Here is a 15,475-nt window from a genome sequence, read left to right as displayed (position 1 = left end):
ATACAATAATCATGAGAAATAAAATATTGATGAGATATATTTAAAATAATGAAGAAATATTTTATTGTCTTATAGTTTATATTTATTGTAGTAGTTGACGAATAGCACCAGGGGACATGGCAAAAATGCCAACATGCACTGAAAACCAAATGCATATTGATCCATATCTTTGTGTTTTTATGGTAAATGACACCTAATCTTATATTTAAAGCCTTTTGGAATCCACATTTTACACTAAATAAGTAAGGGATAGTCAACGAGGGGCTATGCGTTCTCTAGAAAATAATGAACGATGTAGAATGTGTGTTCCACGACACGCTAGCAAAGTGAAACTATCGTGCCACAGAGTTGCATTATTGTTAGTTGATTATATATTTTATACCATGGCTATAATTTAACAAATGTACAGCTAGAAATGTGTTCATTTGCAGGTAGAAATGTGTTTAACATCCACTGAAGTAGCTAGCGAGTTTACCATATAGCAACAGTCGTTGCCTTGGTAACCAAGCAAACAGACTTGATAGTTTAGCTAACCAAACCATCAGTCCTAACTTGCTATTATAAAAATCTAATTCAACAGTGCCAATGACGTTTTCAATTCGACTTTTGCTTTCAAAAGCAGTTCAAGCATAGAACTATAGCCATTGAATTCTACCATGCAAATATAACAGTGTGTTATAGGGAAATAATGCACGCTCTAGAATGCCCTTCAAGCCCATTAGAAACTATTATTCAACAATGCCATGGTATAAGAAGTTATATTTCCTGGGGAAAGAAAAGGGACTGGATAGTGGGAATGACCAATAGTGCATAAATAGCCTAATGTGTGTGTGTGTGTGTGTGTGTGTGTGTGTGTGTGTGTGTGTGTGTGTGTGTGTGTGTGTGTGTGTGTGTGTGTGTGTGTGTGTGTGTGTGTGTGTGTGTGTGTGTGTGTGTGTGTGTGTGTGTGTGTGTGTGTGTGTTCCAGGGCCACCCAGGGCCAGGGGGTGTTCCTGGTCTACCAGGGCTTGATGGCTGTAACGGGACCAGAGGGGACTCTGGTTTCCCTGGAATCCATGGTCTGGATGGGCCTGATGGGGGAGCGGTGAGTACAGCACAGAACTGTAGGGGACACAGAGAGGGGCTATATCACTCTGCATTCCTTGAGATCCCAGAACATGAAGGAACAGGGGGCAGGAAAAACAACAGCTCAAGGGCAGGCAGAGGTCAGTCATCCAGATCAGAGTCCAAAAGGTACAGAACGTCAGGCAGCCTAAGGGTCATGGCAGACAGGGATCAATAATCCAGTGTGGTGTGACAAGGTAGAGAACGACAGGCAGGCTCAGGGTCAGGACAGGCAGAATGGTCAAAACTGTGAAAACTAGAAAACAGGAACTAGAAACAGACAGGAGCCAGGGGGGAAATGCTGTTAGGCTTGACGAACAAAACGAACTGGCAACAGACAAAGAGAATACACTGGGCATAATGGGGACGATGGGTGACACCTTGAGGGGGGGTGGAGACAAGCACAAAGACAGGTGAAACAGATCAGGGTGTGACAATATACATTTTTGTAGGGTTGATACATTTTTGGTCTTACATTTTATTTTTAAAACCTTGAATACACTTCAAGTTTGCATGTCCTGCAACAACAGGGTGATCAAATTAAGATCCTACACCTGTACAAGTAATTACTGACAGAGCTGTAGTCTACCCTACCAAGCAAAAGAGTAATAACTGCTCATAGAGTGAAACTGTGAAAAGTGACTTCAAAGTTTGTTTTTATTGTACAGCCAAATGAATTGTGGCTAATTGAAACCAAGATAAAAGGCAGTAACTGACGTGAGTGATGCCAGTTACTGCCTTTTTCCTTGGTTTCACTTGAGCTTTTTGCAGTTTCTGCAAACATAAATCCATTTCTGCAAACAAAAAATCTTTCAATACAACACAATGGAGGCAGGATATTTGCCCAAATGATAAAGCATGTATATAATGTACAAAAAATGACCAAATGTGCAGTTCCTACTCCTTTGCTTGTTGGGGCAGTAGTGTACTGTGGGCCATTTAATGTACATATGCATATGTAGGGGATAGCTAAGGGTATTGCTACTGCCTTCCTGAGACCTAGAAGCGCTTCTTGAGTATGTTGTGTTAACTGTACAGAGGGTTTTGAATTCACACCCCGGTCTGGGCGGAACTTGGTCCACATGACTCGGATCACACAGTCGGGCTCTTGCTACTGCCTTCCTGAGACCTAGAAGTACTGTTGCCCCAGAACTAGAAATGCCTTCTCTAGATCAGTGTTATTTGCGGTGCTTCTTGTGTATTTTGCGTAGGGTTGTGAGTTTCCACTCAGTAACAAATACATTCATGTTCAAATATACTGTATTGTGTTGTTGACATTTTCTATTGATGACTGCAGGGTTTCTCAGGGATCAAAGGAGTGCCAGGGGACCCCACCGTTCAGTTCATCCAGTACCCTGGTATACCTGTAAGTGGGCTTTCACAACCATCACCCCTCCATACAGTCTCTTTCATTTGTGTGTCCACCTGTACATGCTTTCCCACCTGTACATGCTTGCATCTCTTACGCAATCTTATTTGATTATTTATTGATTGATGATGGGTGGATGGATGGATTGATTGTCATAAACCTTTTAGGTGCCCAACCCATGTCTGCATACAAAACAAAACCATGCTTCCACACAATCAATCATCCTACAGTCATTGTCTGTGGACCTGACTCTCACTCCTATACCCTCTTAGCTTTGTACACCCGTTTGCCCACCCACTCCACTCCCACCTCACCCACTCCAATGCCTCCTCACATTGCCATGTATGTTCTGTTGTTCAGACTTCTTCTCTTTTTCTTTTCTCTTCTCTTCTTCTCTGACAGGGTGATGTCGGCCATGCTGGGGTTACTGGACTGCCTGTGAGTAAGATGGTTGTTGGACGGTTGTTGGATGGGTTCCCTACAGCCTGTCAAGTCACAACATACACTACTTCAAAATGCCCCCCTACCAGCATGTGCCTGCCTCTGCTGCTGTTGGCTTCATTTACTATCATCCTCAATTAAAATAATTAATTATTTTTCCATATTTAATTAATTTATATTATGCTACTTTCCCTGATGTGGACAGTATGTGTTACTCCATTACAAAAGCTCACTTTTAGTTGAAATTTCAAAGTTGAAATGACAAACTTTAGAAGCCTTTTTCAAATTCAAATACACAACAAGTTTGCATTTTCTTCCTTGCAGGAAAAGTCAACAGCAAAAGAGTGATCAAATTAAGATCCTACATCTGTATATGTCGGTAGTACATTTTATGTTAAAGTTTTCAATATAGTACAAACTATTTCTGCATATTCTGAACATTGATTTGTACACCTCAAAACGGTGTTTTGACATTGGGCTTTTAATCAAAAGTTATTGTGAACAGGAAGCAGCAACAGCATAATTTGATACTTATGTTTATGAATATAAATGGTACTTTCAATATTAAAGAGTATTTCCAAGAGTATTTTTCTAAGTCAAGTCAAAACTTCTGAATGAGTCCAAAAACGCGCCGTGATTGATTTATTTGATGATATACCAGAAATCGTGAGAACGAGTTTGCCTTGCCTTCCTGCTTGAGTACCTGCACCTCTTATAGAATATTTGCACTAAAGTATGAACGCTGTTACTAAAATGAAAATTAGTAACACCACCTTTTTCATTCCACTTCAAGCATGGAATCTTACCCTACCCATGTGTTCATTCAGATGCTTTGTGGGTTGTGGATGTATCCAGGTTGTTTTTTAGGGTTTGACGCAGGGTTCTTTGTTTTACAGGGCTTCCAAGGCATTAGCGGCCCTAGGGGACCTACTGGACCAGTTGGTTTGGATGGATCAGATGTGAGTATAAAGCATCTATCATAGTCCAAAACGTGTATATGTACGCACAGCAGTGTTCTAGAATATTGGACCATTGGCCTTTCATACATTTCTAATTCTCAGCGCAGCTCAAGCTACTTTTCCAACTGTCAACATATTCAAATGAATAGAGGACACGTACCGGATCCTCTTTGGTTGAGAATTTGGGCTGTGCGTCCTCCGGGAGGGTGGTTTCAGCTATGTCACAATGGGACACCGGACAATCGCGTCTCAGCGTCTGTGTATTATTTATATTTCTAATGGATTACATTTAGAAAGTAACTACCCAACTCTGTTTATGTACATTTTAAAATGTTACATTATGTTTGACAACACATTAAGTGTGTGCCCTCAGGCCACTACTCTAATACCTCATATCTACAATACAAAATGCATGTGCACGTGTGTGTAGAGTATGTGTGTGTTAGCATGTGTATGCGTGTGTCTGTATCTTTGTTTGTGTCTCTTCACAGTCCCTGTTGTTCCATAAGGTGTATTTTTATCAGTTTTTTAAATCTGGTTCTACTGCTTGCATCAGTTACCTGATGTAGAATAGAGTTCCATGTAGCCATGGCTCTATGTTATACTGTGCGCATCCCATAGTCTGTTCAAGACTTGGGGATTGTGAAGAGACCTCTGGTGGCATGTCTTATGAGGTATGCATGGGTGTCTGCAGACAACATGGAAAGCGACAAAACACAACTAGGGATTATGTTCACAAATCTGATTGGCCTTTAGCCATGTCTTCATGTTTTTTGTGAAAGTGTGATAGGTGGTACAGTTATGTGTGTCTGGTGTCAGTGTATTCCAAACATGGGAAGCTCTCACAGAGAATGCAGATTGACAAAAGATGCTTTTCCTTAAGGGAACCTATACAGTCACCTCTCATGGCAGACCTTGTGGATCTGCTGCCATATGTTTGGGTGTTCTGTTTAACAAAAGTACTGAGTGGAGGGGGAGCCAGGCCATTTAGGATCTTGAATACAAGACATGCATCGGTGTATTGTACAAGATTTTTCCAACTCAGGATCTCATGCTTTCTGAGGATGTAACAGTGATGATGGCTATTGGACTTCCTATCAAGCACTTTGAGAGCCTGTTTGTAGACAGTCTGAATGGGTTTTAATGTTGTACAGCAAGCTTGGGCCCAACTAGTCAAGCAGTATGTTAAGTGGGGGAGTATCATAGATTTCAAGTACAGTTTAGCTACCTCTGCAGTCAAACAATTTTGTATTAATCGGAAATAAGATAGGTTGAATTTGGTTATTTGAATGACCTTTTTCCCCTTCTTTTTAAAAGAGAGGTTGGAATCAAGTTTGATGCCAAGGTACTTAAAATCAGATACCACCTGGAGCCTCTCCTCCGACCAATAGACATCTGGCTCAGTAGCATCAGTTTCCCTCTTTGTGAAGAACATGCAGACAGTTTTTTTCACGTTGTGACGTAACTTTTTATCCACAATATAGCAGGGGGTGTAAAGCCATATCACATGTTTTTCCAGTAGCAGACTATGATTGATAATGTCAAATGCAGTATCATCAGTAATTTGTGTAAGTGCTCTGCATGTTGAATGCCCTTCCCCTATAAGTGTGCTGGAAATATGTTGTCAATTTGTTTGCTGTAAAATAGCATTTTATCTGGTCAAACACATTTTTTTCCTAAAGTTTACTAAAGGTTGGTAACAGGCTGATTCGTCGGCTATTTGAGCCAGCAAAGGGGGCTTTACTATTATTGGGTCGCAAAATTACTTTTGCTTTCCTCCAGGCCTGAGGGCACACATTTTCTTGCAGGCTTAGAATGAAAACATGGAAAATAGGAGTAGCAAAATCGTCTGACATTGCGTTTACACAGGCAGCCTAATTCAGATCATTTTTCAATTATTTTCATATCTTATACCAATATGATATTTTCCATAATGTGTAAACAACAAAAAACACAAATGGAATCTGATATCTTCACTCCTGCATCGGTGAATCTGAATCCTGGTACAAACCCTATCCTCCATATGCAACTTCTGTCTGGACACTCAGATAAAAAAAGATGTGCTCTGAAGTTTTTTTTGCACATGACCCTCTGTTATAATAACAACCACCCCAAAATGTTAAGGAACAGTGACAGGAAATGAACATTGCACCTGTGTGCTACAACTGAATGTGCAAATCTGATATGGGTCACATGTAAAACAGAGTGTGGACAGTCAGAAAAAACATTGGATATAGATGAAAAATCAGATTTGGGTTCTGAGTGTGGCTGTGTAAACACTGTAGTGCACTATATAAAGGAATAGGGTGCCATTTGGGACCCATTGTGTTTTCTCACTCGAATGTGTGTGTTCAATGTATACTGTATTTGTGGTACATATCGTACGTAGCCTGCAGTTTGTTTCTTTGTGTATTGTGTGTTCTAGTGTCATCCAAACAATCACCTTGAATTTGTTTAAAACCATGTTTATTCATAAGGATGTCTGTGTGTTTTTTCCGCAGGGTTTAACTGGTTCACCTGGCCTGAGAGGTCTGCCTGTATGTTCCTACCTTTACCTAACTACCTGCTCGATTACACTTTCACACATTTTACTCCACAGACTATGAAAAGGGATAATCTAATATTATTTCATGCCACAATGGCATATTCAGTAATCTCCCCTATGTTGAAAGCATTCTAAATCATACGAAACACTAGTACACGGCCCTCTCCATAGGCTAGCTTTAGTTGTATTTATCTGTCACAATCACTCTCTCTCTTTCATTAATTCTCTATCTCCCTCTACCTCTCCCTCTCTCCCTGTCATTTCACCAGGGAGAGAAAGGAAGATCATTGCCAGGACAGAAAGGAGATGAAGTGAGTAACCCACAAGTGTGTCCATAACACCCCTGCAGATCAAGTATGGAAATCAGCTCTTGTGCTTCCAATCCATAAGGGCAAGGATAGTAGTGATCTTAATACTTATATCGCCCCATTTCAAGGCTTTCTTGTCTAGCTAAGATTCTTGAATCCTTAGAAAATGTACAACTTTTGCAAATGTATTTTTAATGTTAACCAATTATGGTTTAGGCCTGGGCATAGCACTATTACAGCAACCACTTTAGTTATTAATGATCTTGTCAATGCTTTAGTCACTAAAATGAAATGTGCTGCTTTGTTTGTAAACCTGTCAAAAGTTGTCGTCAATGGGCCTGAGCTAACACCTGTTAATGGTTTAATGATTATCTTAGTGACAGAACTCAGGCCATAGTGATTGATGGGGTTAAGTCTACATTTCTTGAGGTACATAAGGTGTATCACGGGGGTTGATTTTGGGACCTGTTCTCGTCACTATTTAGATAAACACATTGGTCAAACTGTAAAATATTGTATATCTTTATGTAGATGATATGTAGATGATTATGTAGATGATACTATTATGTATGCTATTCAGTCAGATTTTATAGCTGTGCAGGAATCCCTTGTTGATTTAAAACTTGTGCTTAATACGGGCAAAACAAAATACATGTTTTTAGGGAAAGGGAAAGGGGGAAACCTAGTCAGTTGTACAACTGAATGCCTTCAACTGAAATGTGTCTTCCACATTTAACCTGACCCCTTTAAACTCTTGTAAGAATGTTCACTCATTAGATGGTTCTCCAATCGATCATGTTCCTGCAAATAAATACTTAAGCATTAGGATTGATATAGATAATACGTTTAAAAAACATAAAGATGAGCTGGTTAAGAAGATAATATTTAAAGTGTCCTTTTTCTATAAAAACAGACTTTTCTCTAAGCATTAGGAAGTAGATTATACAGTCAATCATTTGATCTGTTCTTGATTATGGTGATATTATTTATCAAAGTGTAAATACTCATAAACCTTTGGTTGCCATCTCCCATTTAAAAAAAAAATGTATTTCACCTTTATTTAACCAGGTAGGCTAGTTGAGAACAGGTTCTCATTTGCAACTGCGACCTGGCCAAGATAAAGCATAGCAGTGTGAACAGACAACACAGAGTTACACATGGAGTAAACAATTAACAAGTCAATAACACAGAGAAAAAAGGGGAGTCTATATACAATGTGTGCAAAAGGCATGAGGAGGTAGGCGAATAATTTAAATATTGCAGATTAACACTGGAGTGATAAATGATCAGATGATCATGTACAGGTAGAGATATTGGTGTGCAAAAGAGCAGAAAAGTAAATAAATAAAAACTGTGGGGATGAGGTAGGTGAAAATGGGTGTGCTATTTACCAATAGATTATGTACAGCTGCAGCGATCGGTTAGCTGCTCAGCTAGCTGATGTTTGAAGTTGGTGAGGGAGATAAAAGTCTCCAAGTGCCCTTCATTTTGTTACAGGTGACAGTTTTGATACTCACCACTGTATCCTATATCAAAAGGTTGGCTGGACTTCGCTAAAGACCTGTAGATCTCTACATTATTCCCTTTTTGTTGACAAGGCCCTACTTCATAAACTTCTGACTAATCTACCTTTGCTGTTGAAGTATAGACACCTTGCCTAACCCGCTCACAGGATTGGTTTACTTTTGAGGTTTCTAGGGTCTCCACCGAGCTTGGTGAATCTGCTTTTAGTTTTAATGCACCGTATTGCTGGAACAAAATTCAAAATACATTTCATCTTGATGTTCTGGTGCTGTTCGGGTAATTTAAAGCATTGATTGGGGACTGATTTGTGGAGAAATGTAACTATTTTTCTGGTCGATTTTGTAATGTTTTATTTGTGCTACCCATGACAGTTTTTTTGTATTTTAATATATATATATATATATATAGTACCAGTCAGAAGTTTGGACACACCTACTCATTCCAGGATTTTTCTTAATTTTTCTGAGTAAGCACAAACCAGATGGGCTGCAGAACGCTGTGGTAGCCATTCTGGATAAGTGTGCCTTGAATGATAAATAAATCACAGACAATGTCACCAGCAAAGCACCATCACACCTCCTCCTCCATGCTTCACGGTGAGAACCACACGTGCCACGATAATCCGTTCACCTACACTGTGTCTCACAAAGACAAAGCGGTTGGAACCAAAAATGTCATCAGACCAAAGGACAAATTTCCACCTGTCTTAATGTCCATTGCTTCTGTTTCTTGGCCCAAGCAAGTCTCTTCTTCTTATTGGTGTCCTTTAGTAGTGGTTTCTTTGCAGCAATTTGACCATGAAGGCTTGATACACACAGTCGCCTCTGAACAGTTGATGTTGAGATGTGTCTGTTACTTTATTTGAACTGCAATTTGAGGTGCAGTTAACTCTAATTAACTTACGGGTAACTCTGGGTCTTCCTTTCCTGTTGCGGTCCTCATGAGAGACAGTTTAGTCATAACGCTTGATGGTTTTTGCGACTGCACTTGAAACTTTCTATGTTCTTGAAATTTTTGTGATTGACTGACATTTATGTCTTAAAGTAATGATGGACTTTAGTTTCTCTTTGCTTATTTGAGCTGTTCTTGCCATTATATGGACCAAATAGGGCTATCTTCTGTATACCACCTGTACCTTGTCACAACACAAAAGATTGGCTCGAACACATTAAGAAGGAAATAAATTCCATAAATTAACTTTTAAAAAGGCACACCTGTTAATTGAAATGCATTCCAGGTGACTACCTCATGAAGCTGGTTGAGAGAATGCCAAGCGTGTGAATAGCTGTCATCAAGGAAAAGGGTAGCTACTTTGAAGAATCTCAAATGTACAATATCATTTGATTTGTTTAACACCTCTTTGGTTATTACATGATTCCATATGTGTTATTTCATAGTTTTGATGTCTTCACTATTATTCTACAATGTAGAAATAAAGAAAAACCCTTGAATGAGTAGGTGTATCCAATCTTTTGACTGGTACTCTATATATAGATACAGTTTGTGTGTAAAGAATGTGCTGACAACCTCACCTGTGTATGTGTCATAGGGAGACCAGGGTACCCAAGGGCCCCCAGGACCCTTTGAGTTTGTGGACCCCCCAGAAGACTTCTACATCAAAGGAAGCAAGGTGATCAGGATGTCTTCTATAACATGATTATCATTGGTTGTCTGTGGGGTGGCAGGTACTCTAGAGGTTAGAGAGGCTTACCAGCAGCTCGAAAGTTACTCGCTCCCAAGTATACTACTATATATGCCATTTACTCTCTACTAGCCAATGTCCAAATCCGAGCAAGGGTTGCCTTCCAGAGAGACATCAGAGATTTTAACATTCTCTGTTTCATGGAAACATGGTTCACTCGGGATACGTTATCAGAGTCAGTACAGCCACCTGGTTTCTTCACGCGTCGCGCCGACAGAAACAAACATCTCTATGGTAAGAAAAAGGGCGAGGGTGTATGCCTTATGATTAACAAGTTGCGGTGTGATCATAACAACATACATGAACTCAAGTCATTTTGTTCACCTGGCCTAGAATTCCTTACAATCAAATGCCGACCACATTATCTACCAAGAGAATTCTCTGGGATTATAAACGTCGTGTACACCCCCCCCCCCCCAAGCAGACACCTCGACGGCCCTGAAAGAACTTCATTGGACTATGTAAACTGGAAACCACATACCCTGAGGGTGCATTTATTGTAGGTGGGGATTTTAACAAGGCTAATCTGAAAACAAGGCTCCCTAAATATTATCAGCATATTGAATGCTCGACTCGGGCTAGAAAAATTCTGGATCATTGTTACTCTAACTTCCGTGACGCATACAAAGCCCTCCCTCGCCCTCCTTTCGGCAAATCTGACCACGACTCCATTTTGTTGATCCCAGCCTATAGACTGAAACTAAAACAGGGAACGCCCATGCTCAGGTCTGTTCAACGCTGGTCCGACCAATCCGATTCCACGCTTCAAGATTGCTTCGATCACGTGGACTGGGATATGTTCCGGATTGCGTTGAACAACAACATTAATGTTTATGCTGATTCGTTGTACCCACCCACAATTGTCGCCATTGTACCCACGGCGGCAATTAAAACCTTCACCAACCAGAAACCATGTATTAATGCTGCTTTAGCTACACTGCTTTATATCAGGGCAAGGCGACCAGAAACATGACTGAATACAAGCAGTGTAGCTATTCCCTGCGCAAGGCAATCAAACAAGCTAAGCGTCAGTATAGAGACAAAGTTGAGTCGCAATTCAACGGCTCAGACATGAGCCTGGTGGCCAGTCCTCTTCTGGCTGTGCCGGGTGGAGATTGTAACAGAACATGGCCAAGATGTTCAAATGTTCATAAATGACCAGCATGGTCAAATAATAATAATCACAGGCAACCAACTATGTCCCTTAGTCACTGTCACTAGCCAGCTACTCAGGGACGGTTGCCTTACGTACATAGTCATTGAACACCGGTCACTTTAATAATGATTACTTACTATTTACATATCTACTGCTGTACAACATTTTTAACATTTAATAATGTTTCATTATTGTGTGCTTGTTGGACATTTACTGCATTGATTGATAGGAACATATGCATTTCTCTGCACCCGCCATACCATCTGCTAAACTGTGTAATACATTTTTACTTTATTTGATAGGACTCTTAATAATAGCGATGATTCAACTTGACAGTTAGCCCAGTTGATTAGAGTACTTTGGCATCATTTGCAGGCCGAACAAAGAGCCTGAACACTGAGCTGATGAACAAGAGAACACCTCTTTTTCCCCTCCTACTATCTATTGCATCTTGCCTATGCCGTTCGGCCATCGCTCATCCATATATTAATATGTACATATTCTTATTCATTCCTTTACACTTGTGTGTATAAGGTAGTTGTTGTGAAATTGTTAGATTACTTGATAGTTATTACTGCATGGTCGGAATTAGAAGCACAAGCATTTCACTACACTCGCATTAACATCTGCTAACCATGTGTATGTGACCAATAAAATGTGATTTTATTTTATTTGGAACTCAAATGGCAGTTGGAAGGCTGTTGGTCTCTGATCCCAGGTACCATCTCCTGCCTTTGTGCACTTGACAAAGGAACTTAACCCCCCATTATTAGCTCCATCCAGGGGGACTACACCGTGGCTGACCCAGTGCCTCTCAATGTTTGTATGGGTTTTTGGGAAAGCCAGAATACCAATTTCTGTTCTAAAAAATATACATCAAAGTATCTATTCTATATATTCTTTCCTGATTCTTATTGATTGCCTGTGTTTTATTGCAGGGGAGGAGTGGTGTGAAGGGAGAGTGTGGACCCAGGGGAAGTGATGTGAGTACACAGAGCCAGCTGAATGTTGTTTATCATCATTACTGTGTGCATTCGTACGTATGTGCTTATGAGTGTAGGTGTGTCTGTGGATTCACTGAGGCTGCTCTTCTTTCCACTAAAGTCTTAGTAGTCTACACTCTTAGAAAAATGGGTTCCAAAAGGGTTCTCTGCAGAGGGATGGTTTGACCAAGAACCATTTTCATCTGAAGAACTCTTTTTGGATGACGGGGGTTCTTTGTAAGACAAAGGGTTCTGCCTATAACTTTTTTCATCCTAAGAACCGTTTTCGGAAGAAAAGGTTCTTTGATGATTCTTTGGAAGGCAGGAATGATTCTTTGGAAAGCTTTTTTAATCTTTATTTTAAAAAGTGCCTTGAGCATTAGTGATTACCTCAGTGTTTAAACGTTAACTCTCTAGAGCAGTGCTTCCCAAACTGATGATGCAAAAATACAATTTAAAGGAACTCAGTCCGGCTTTCAATTTACTCTTGAAAGTTATAATGGTAGAATGCACAAGGTGCCATTTCGAAATTGGGTAGTGCATCATCAGTTTTCTCTCTTGTAATGTCAGTCATTGCATATCTTAGAGAGCTGTTAATAACATGTCAGAAATGTCCAGATCAACTAGATCATTTCAGCTAATGTTATTTTGCCCATAGATTTTGATTTAGTGTTTAAGTCACTCAAATATTGCATGAATACACATTAGACATGGCAAAATGTATGGAATTGCAAGAAAATAACTAGCTTTAAACCTGCAACATTTTATCTCCACCAACAAGAGGGGTGTGAACAGTTTCTGTCATGAACAGTGCTTGTGCCCATAGAAATAGACGGGAGGCATGGAATGTTCCCCTGTGCTGGAAGGGGGGCATGAGTGGAAAAGTTTGGGAACCCCTGCTCTAGAGTTTAAAAAGATAGGTGAGACAATGTTTCAACTGTACCTACAGTATATGAGAATATTTGTACCCAGCAAATCGTCCAGTGTTACCAGTGTAGATATTTCAGTGTAATATTTCAGTGTAACAAAAAGCTAAATTAACACTCAGTGGTGTAAAAAGAACCCCCTGTGCTGGTGAACCAGAGGTGAGTGTGATTGTGTCATTTTGACTCTCTGTAGAGTGAAACACTCAAAACCATGCTCATCATGATCATATTTCCCAGAATGCTCTATAGGAAGAATATATTTTGTATTGTTTGTTTCAATATCTATGTTTTTAGCATGTACATTGACTGATTGATCTGATGCTACACAGAGATAAATAACATACATGTTTCTAGTTGTTAGAGAATCTGTAAGTGGCTACTTAGATAGTTGTTCCAGTTTGCATGGTTCCACTTTGCGTGCCAGCATAATGTGACTTGAAGGCCTGATATGACCTGTAAACCAGGTGTTTTCTAAAACCAATCAATCAAATGTATTTATAAAGCCCTTCTTACATCAGCTGATGTCACAAAGTGCTGTACAGAAACCCAGCCTAAAACCCAAAACAGCAAGCAATGCAGGTGTAGAAGAATGGTGACTAGGAAAAACCACTGTGTTATGGTATAACTAGGCCGTCAAAGAAAGGCCTTATGATATATGTAATGTTTTGTCATAAAGAGTTTAATTATAAAGGGTTCTGGAAGGAAACCTTCAAAGATTAAAAGGTTCTTACTAGAACTGTTCATGGACGGTTCAAAGAGGGTTCTTCATAGAGGGTTCTAGGTAGTTCTATGAATAACCCTAAGTACATAGAGGGTTATAGGTAGAACCCTCTGCAAAGGGTTCTACCTAGCACCATAAAGGGTTCCCCTATGGAGACAAACCGAAGAGCCATGTATATGGCAGAGCTGCCGTAAAACGTGTGGCGAGACAGCATTTCCCCCAGTACTTTTCAATCTGGTGTGGACCCGTCACTCCACTATCAAAGCAGCAGCACCGACTGAGTCAGTAACGTCGCAGCACATTTTTGCGATCCAGTTCAACTTTGACCTTCTCTGTCTACAACTGAAACCATTAAAGACTATACGCAGAAAAGCTGTGGTCTTTGTATTTGAGCAATATGATTGGCCGTTCATTCATACTATGCTCCCACGAGTAAGTTTCTTGAGCACTCAAGCAGTACAGAAGTTGATAGCTACTTTCACACAGCACACGCGAGCTGTCCTGAGTAAAAAGAAGCGCCCATCAATCCCCACTGGGCACACACTGGTTGAATCAACGTTGTGTCCACGTCGCTGCAATGAAATTACATTGAACCAACGTGGAATAGATGTTGAATTGACATCTGTACCCACTGAATCTACTCACTGAGCTTATTTATTTTTGTGAATTACGAAAAGTAAACATTCAATAGTGAACATAGAGTGGTTCTTCCTTTAAAAGTTACGAGCTTATGCAGCAACCGTTTGTGGTAGATGGTGGCATTCTGTCATTGCACCACACTCTCACAAGGGTGAGTTAGAACACTGATCTATCAGAAGTCTAAACTATGGCAATTAATGTAGGTGTTTTCAGTCTGAGAGTCTCTCCTCTGGCACAACAACAAAAAGCTGTGTTCCTGGAGTTAAGAAAGAACTTGGGTAAATACCATAGGGGAATTTCACTGACACATTTTGAAAAATAGGCACTGTGAGCTTTTGGTTTCTCTCCCTCTAAAAACAAAAATAAATCATTCTAAATAATAAACTGGCTTTATTTGCAAATTAGTAAGAATGTCTCACACAATATTCAAGAATGACCTTTTTCCCTTTATTCAGATTACAATCGCTCACTTTCGGTTATTTGAAACTAAATAAACAAGCCATAGAAAAAGAAGGAAGTTGTCTCTCGGCCCTGCATTAAAGACCAAAATTGGTTAAAGAAAATTGTGATAAATAAAAAATATATACCACCGTCCCTTGCGGATGTCATTTTCTTTTAATAATGCATCCTTAATTACAAAGTGATGACTATTATTATTAACCCTGCATTATAATGATATAAAAGCCCCTTAGATATTCTCACAGACCAGATTTGCCCTCACGAAAAATTCCCCTTAGATATTAATTTAGAATCCTCCAATCCTCAAAGTGTAATTATTGATGGAAAGTCACGTCATTGGCGGAGATTCAGGTGGCATTGGTGGAGATGTCACAATCCATGCCAAGCAAACATGCAGATGTTTATTTCAAATACATTTTAGTTGCAACAAGTTCTATCGGGTTTAAATCAGGAGACCTACATGTAGAGATGAAAAACATTTAAAAAAATATTCTTTAGGCCTACCACAGGCGACATGAGTCTCACTAGTGTTGAGTAATGTGCTGTTAAAAGTGTTGTAGGTATTTTATTTATTTATTTTTATTTAACCTTTATTTTACTACATAAAGGTCTACTTACCCTGCTGGCGTCTTGACCCAG

General features: G+C 39.8%; 1 protein-coding gene across 4 annotated transcripts in view; it reads left to right on the top strand.

The window, feature by feature from the left end:
* col4a4 (collagen, type IV, alpha 4) overlaps positions 1–15,475 on the top strand; it is a 148,572-nt gene that overhangs the window by 46,883 nt on the left and 86,214 nt on the right. For all 4 annotated transcript variants that reach the window (XM_052467075.1, XM_052467074.1, XM_035791406.2 and 1 more), the window contains 8 exons: positions 968–1,084; positions 2,402–2,470; positions 2,876–2,911; positions 3,811–3,873; positions 6,375–6,410; positions 6,688–6,729; positions 9,800–9,880; positions 12,047–12,091. In XM_052467075.1, coding sequence (XP_052323035.1) covers positions 968–1,084; positions 2,402–2,470; positions 2,876–2,911; positions 3,811–3,873; positions 6,375–6,410; positions 6,688–6,729; positions 9,800–9,880; positions 12,047–12,091 — 489 coding nt within the window. The remainder of the gene's footprint in view (positions 1–967; positions 1,085–2,401; positions 2,471–2,875; positions 2,912–3,810; positions 3,874–6,374; positions 6,411–6,687; positions 6,730–9,799; positions 9,881–12,046; positions 12,092–15,475) is intronic.

The sequence above is a fragment of the Oncorhynchus keta genome, chromosome 18, assembly GCF_023373465.1.
Source record: "Oncorhynchus keta strain PuntledgeMale-10-30-2019 chromosome 18, Oket_V2, whole genome shotgun sequence".
Lineage (NCBI taxonomy): Eukaryota > Metazoa > Chordata > Actinopteri > Salmoniformes > Salmonidae > Oncorhynchus > Oncorhynchus keta.
This window is presented reverse-complemented; position numbering and strand designations above follow the sequence as displayed.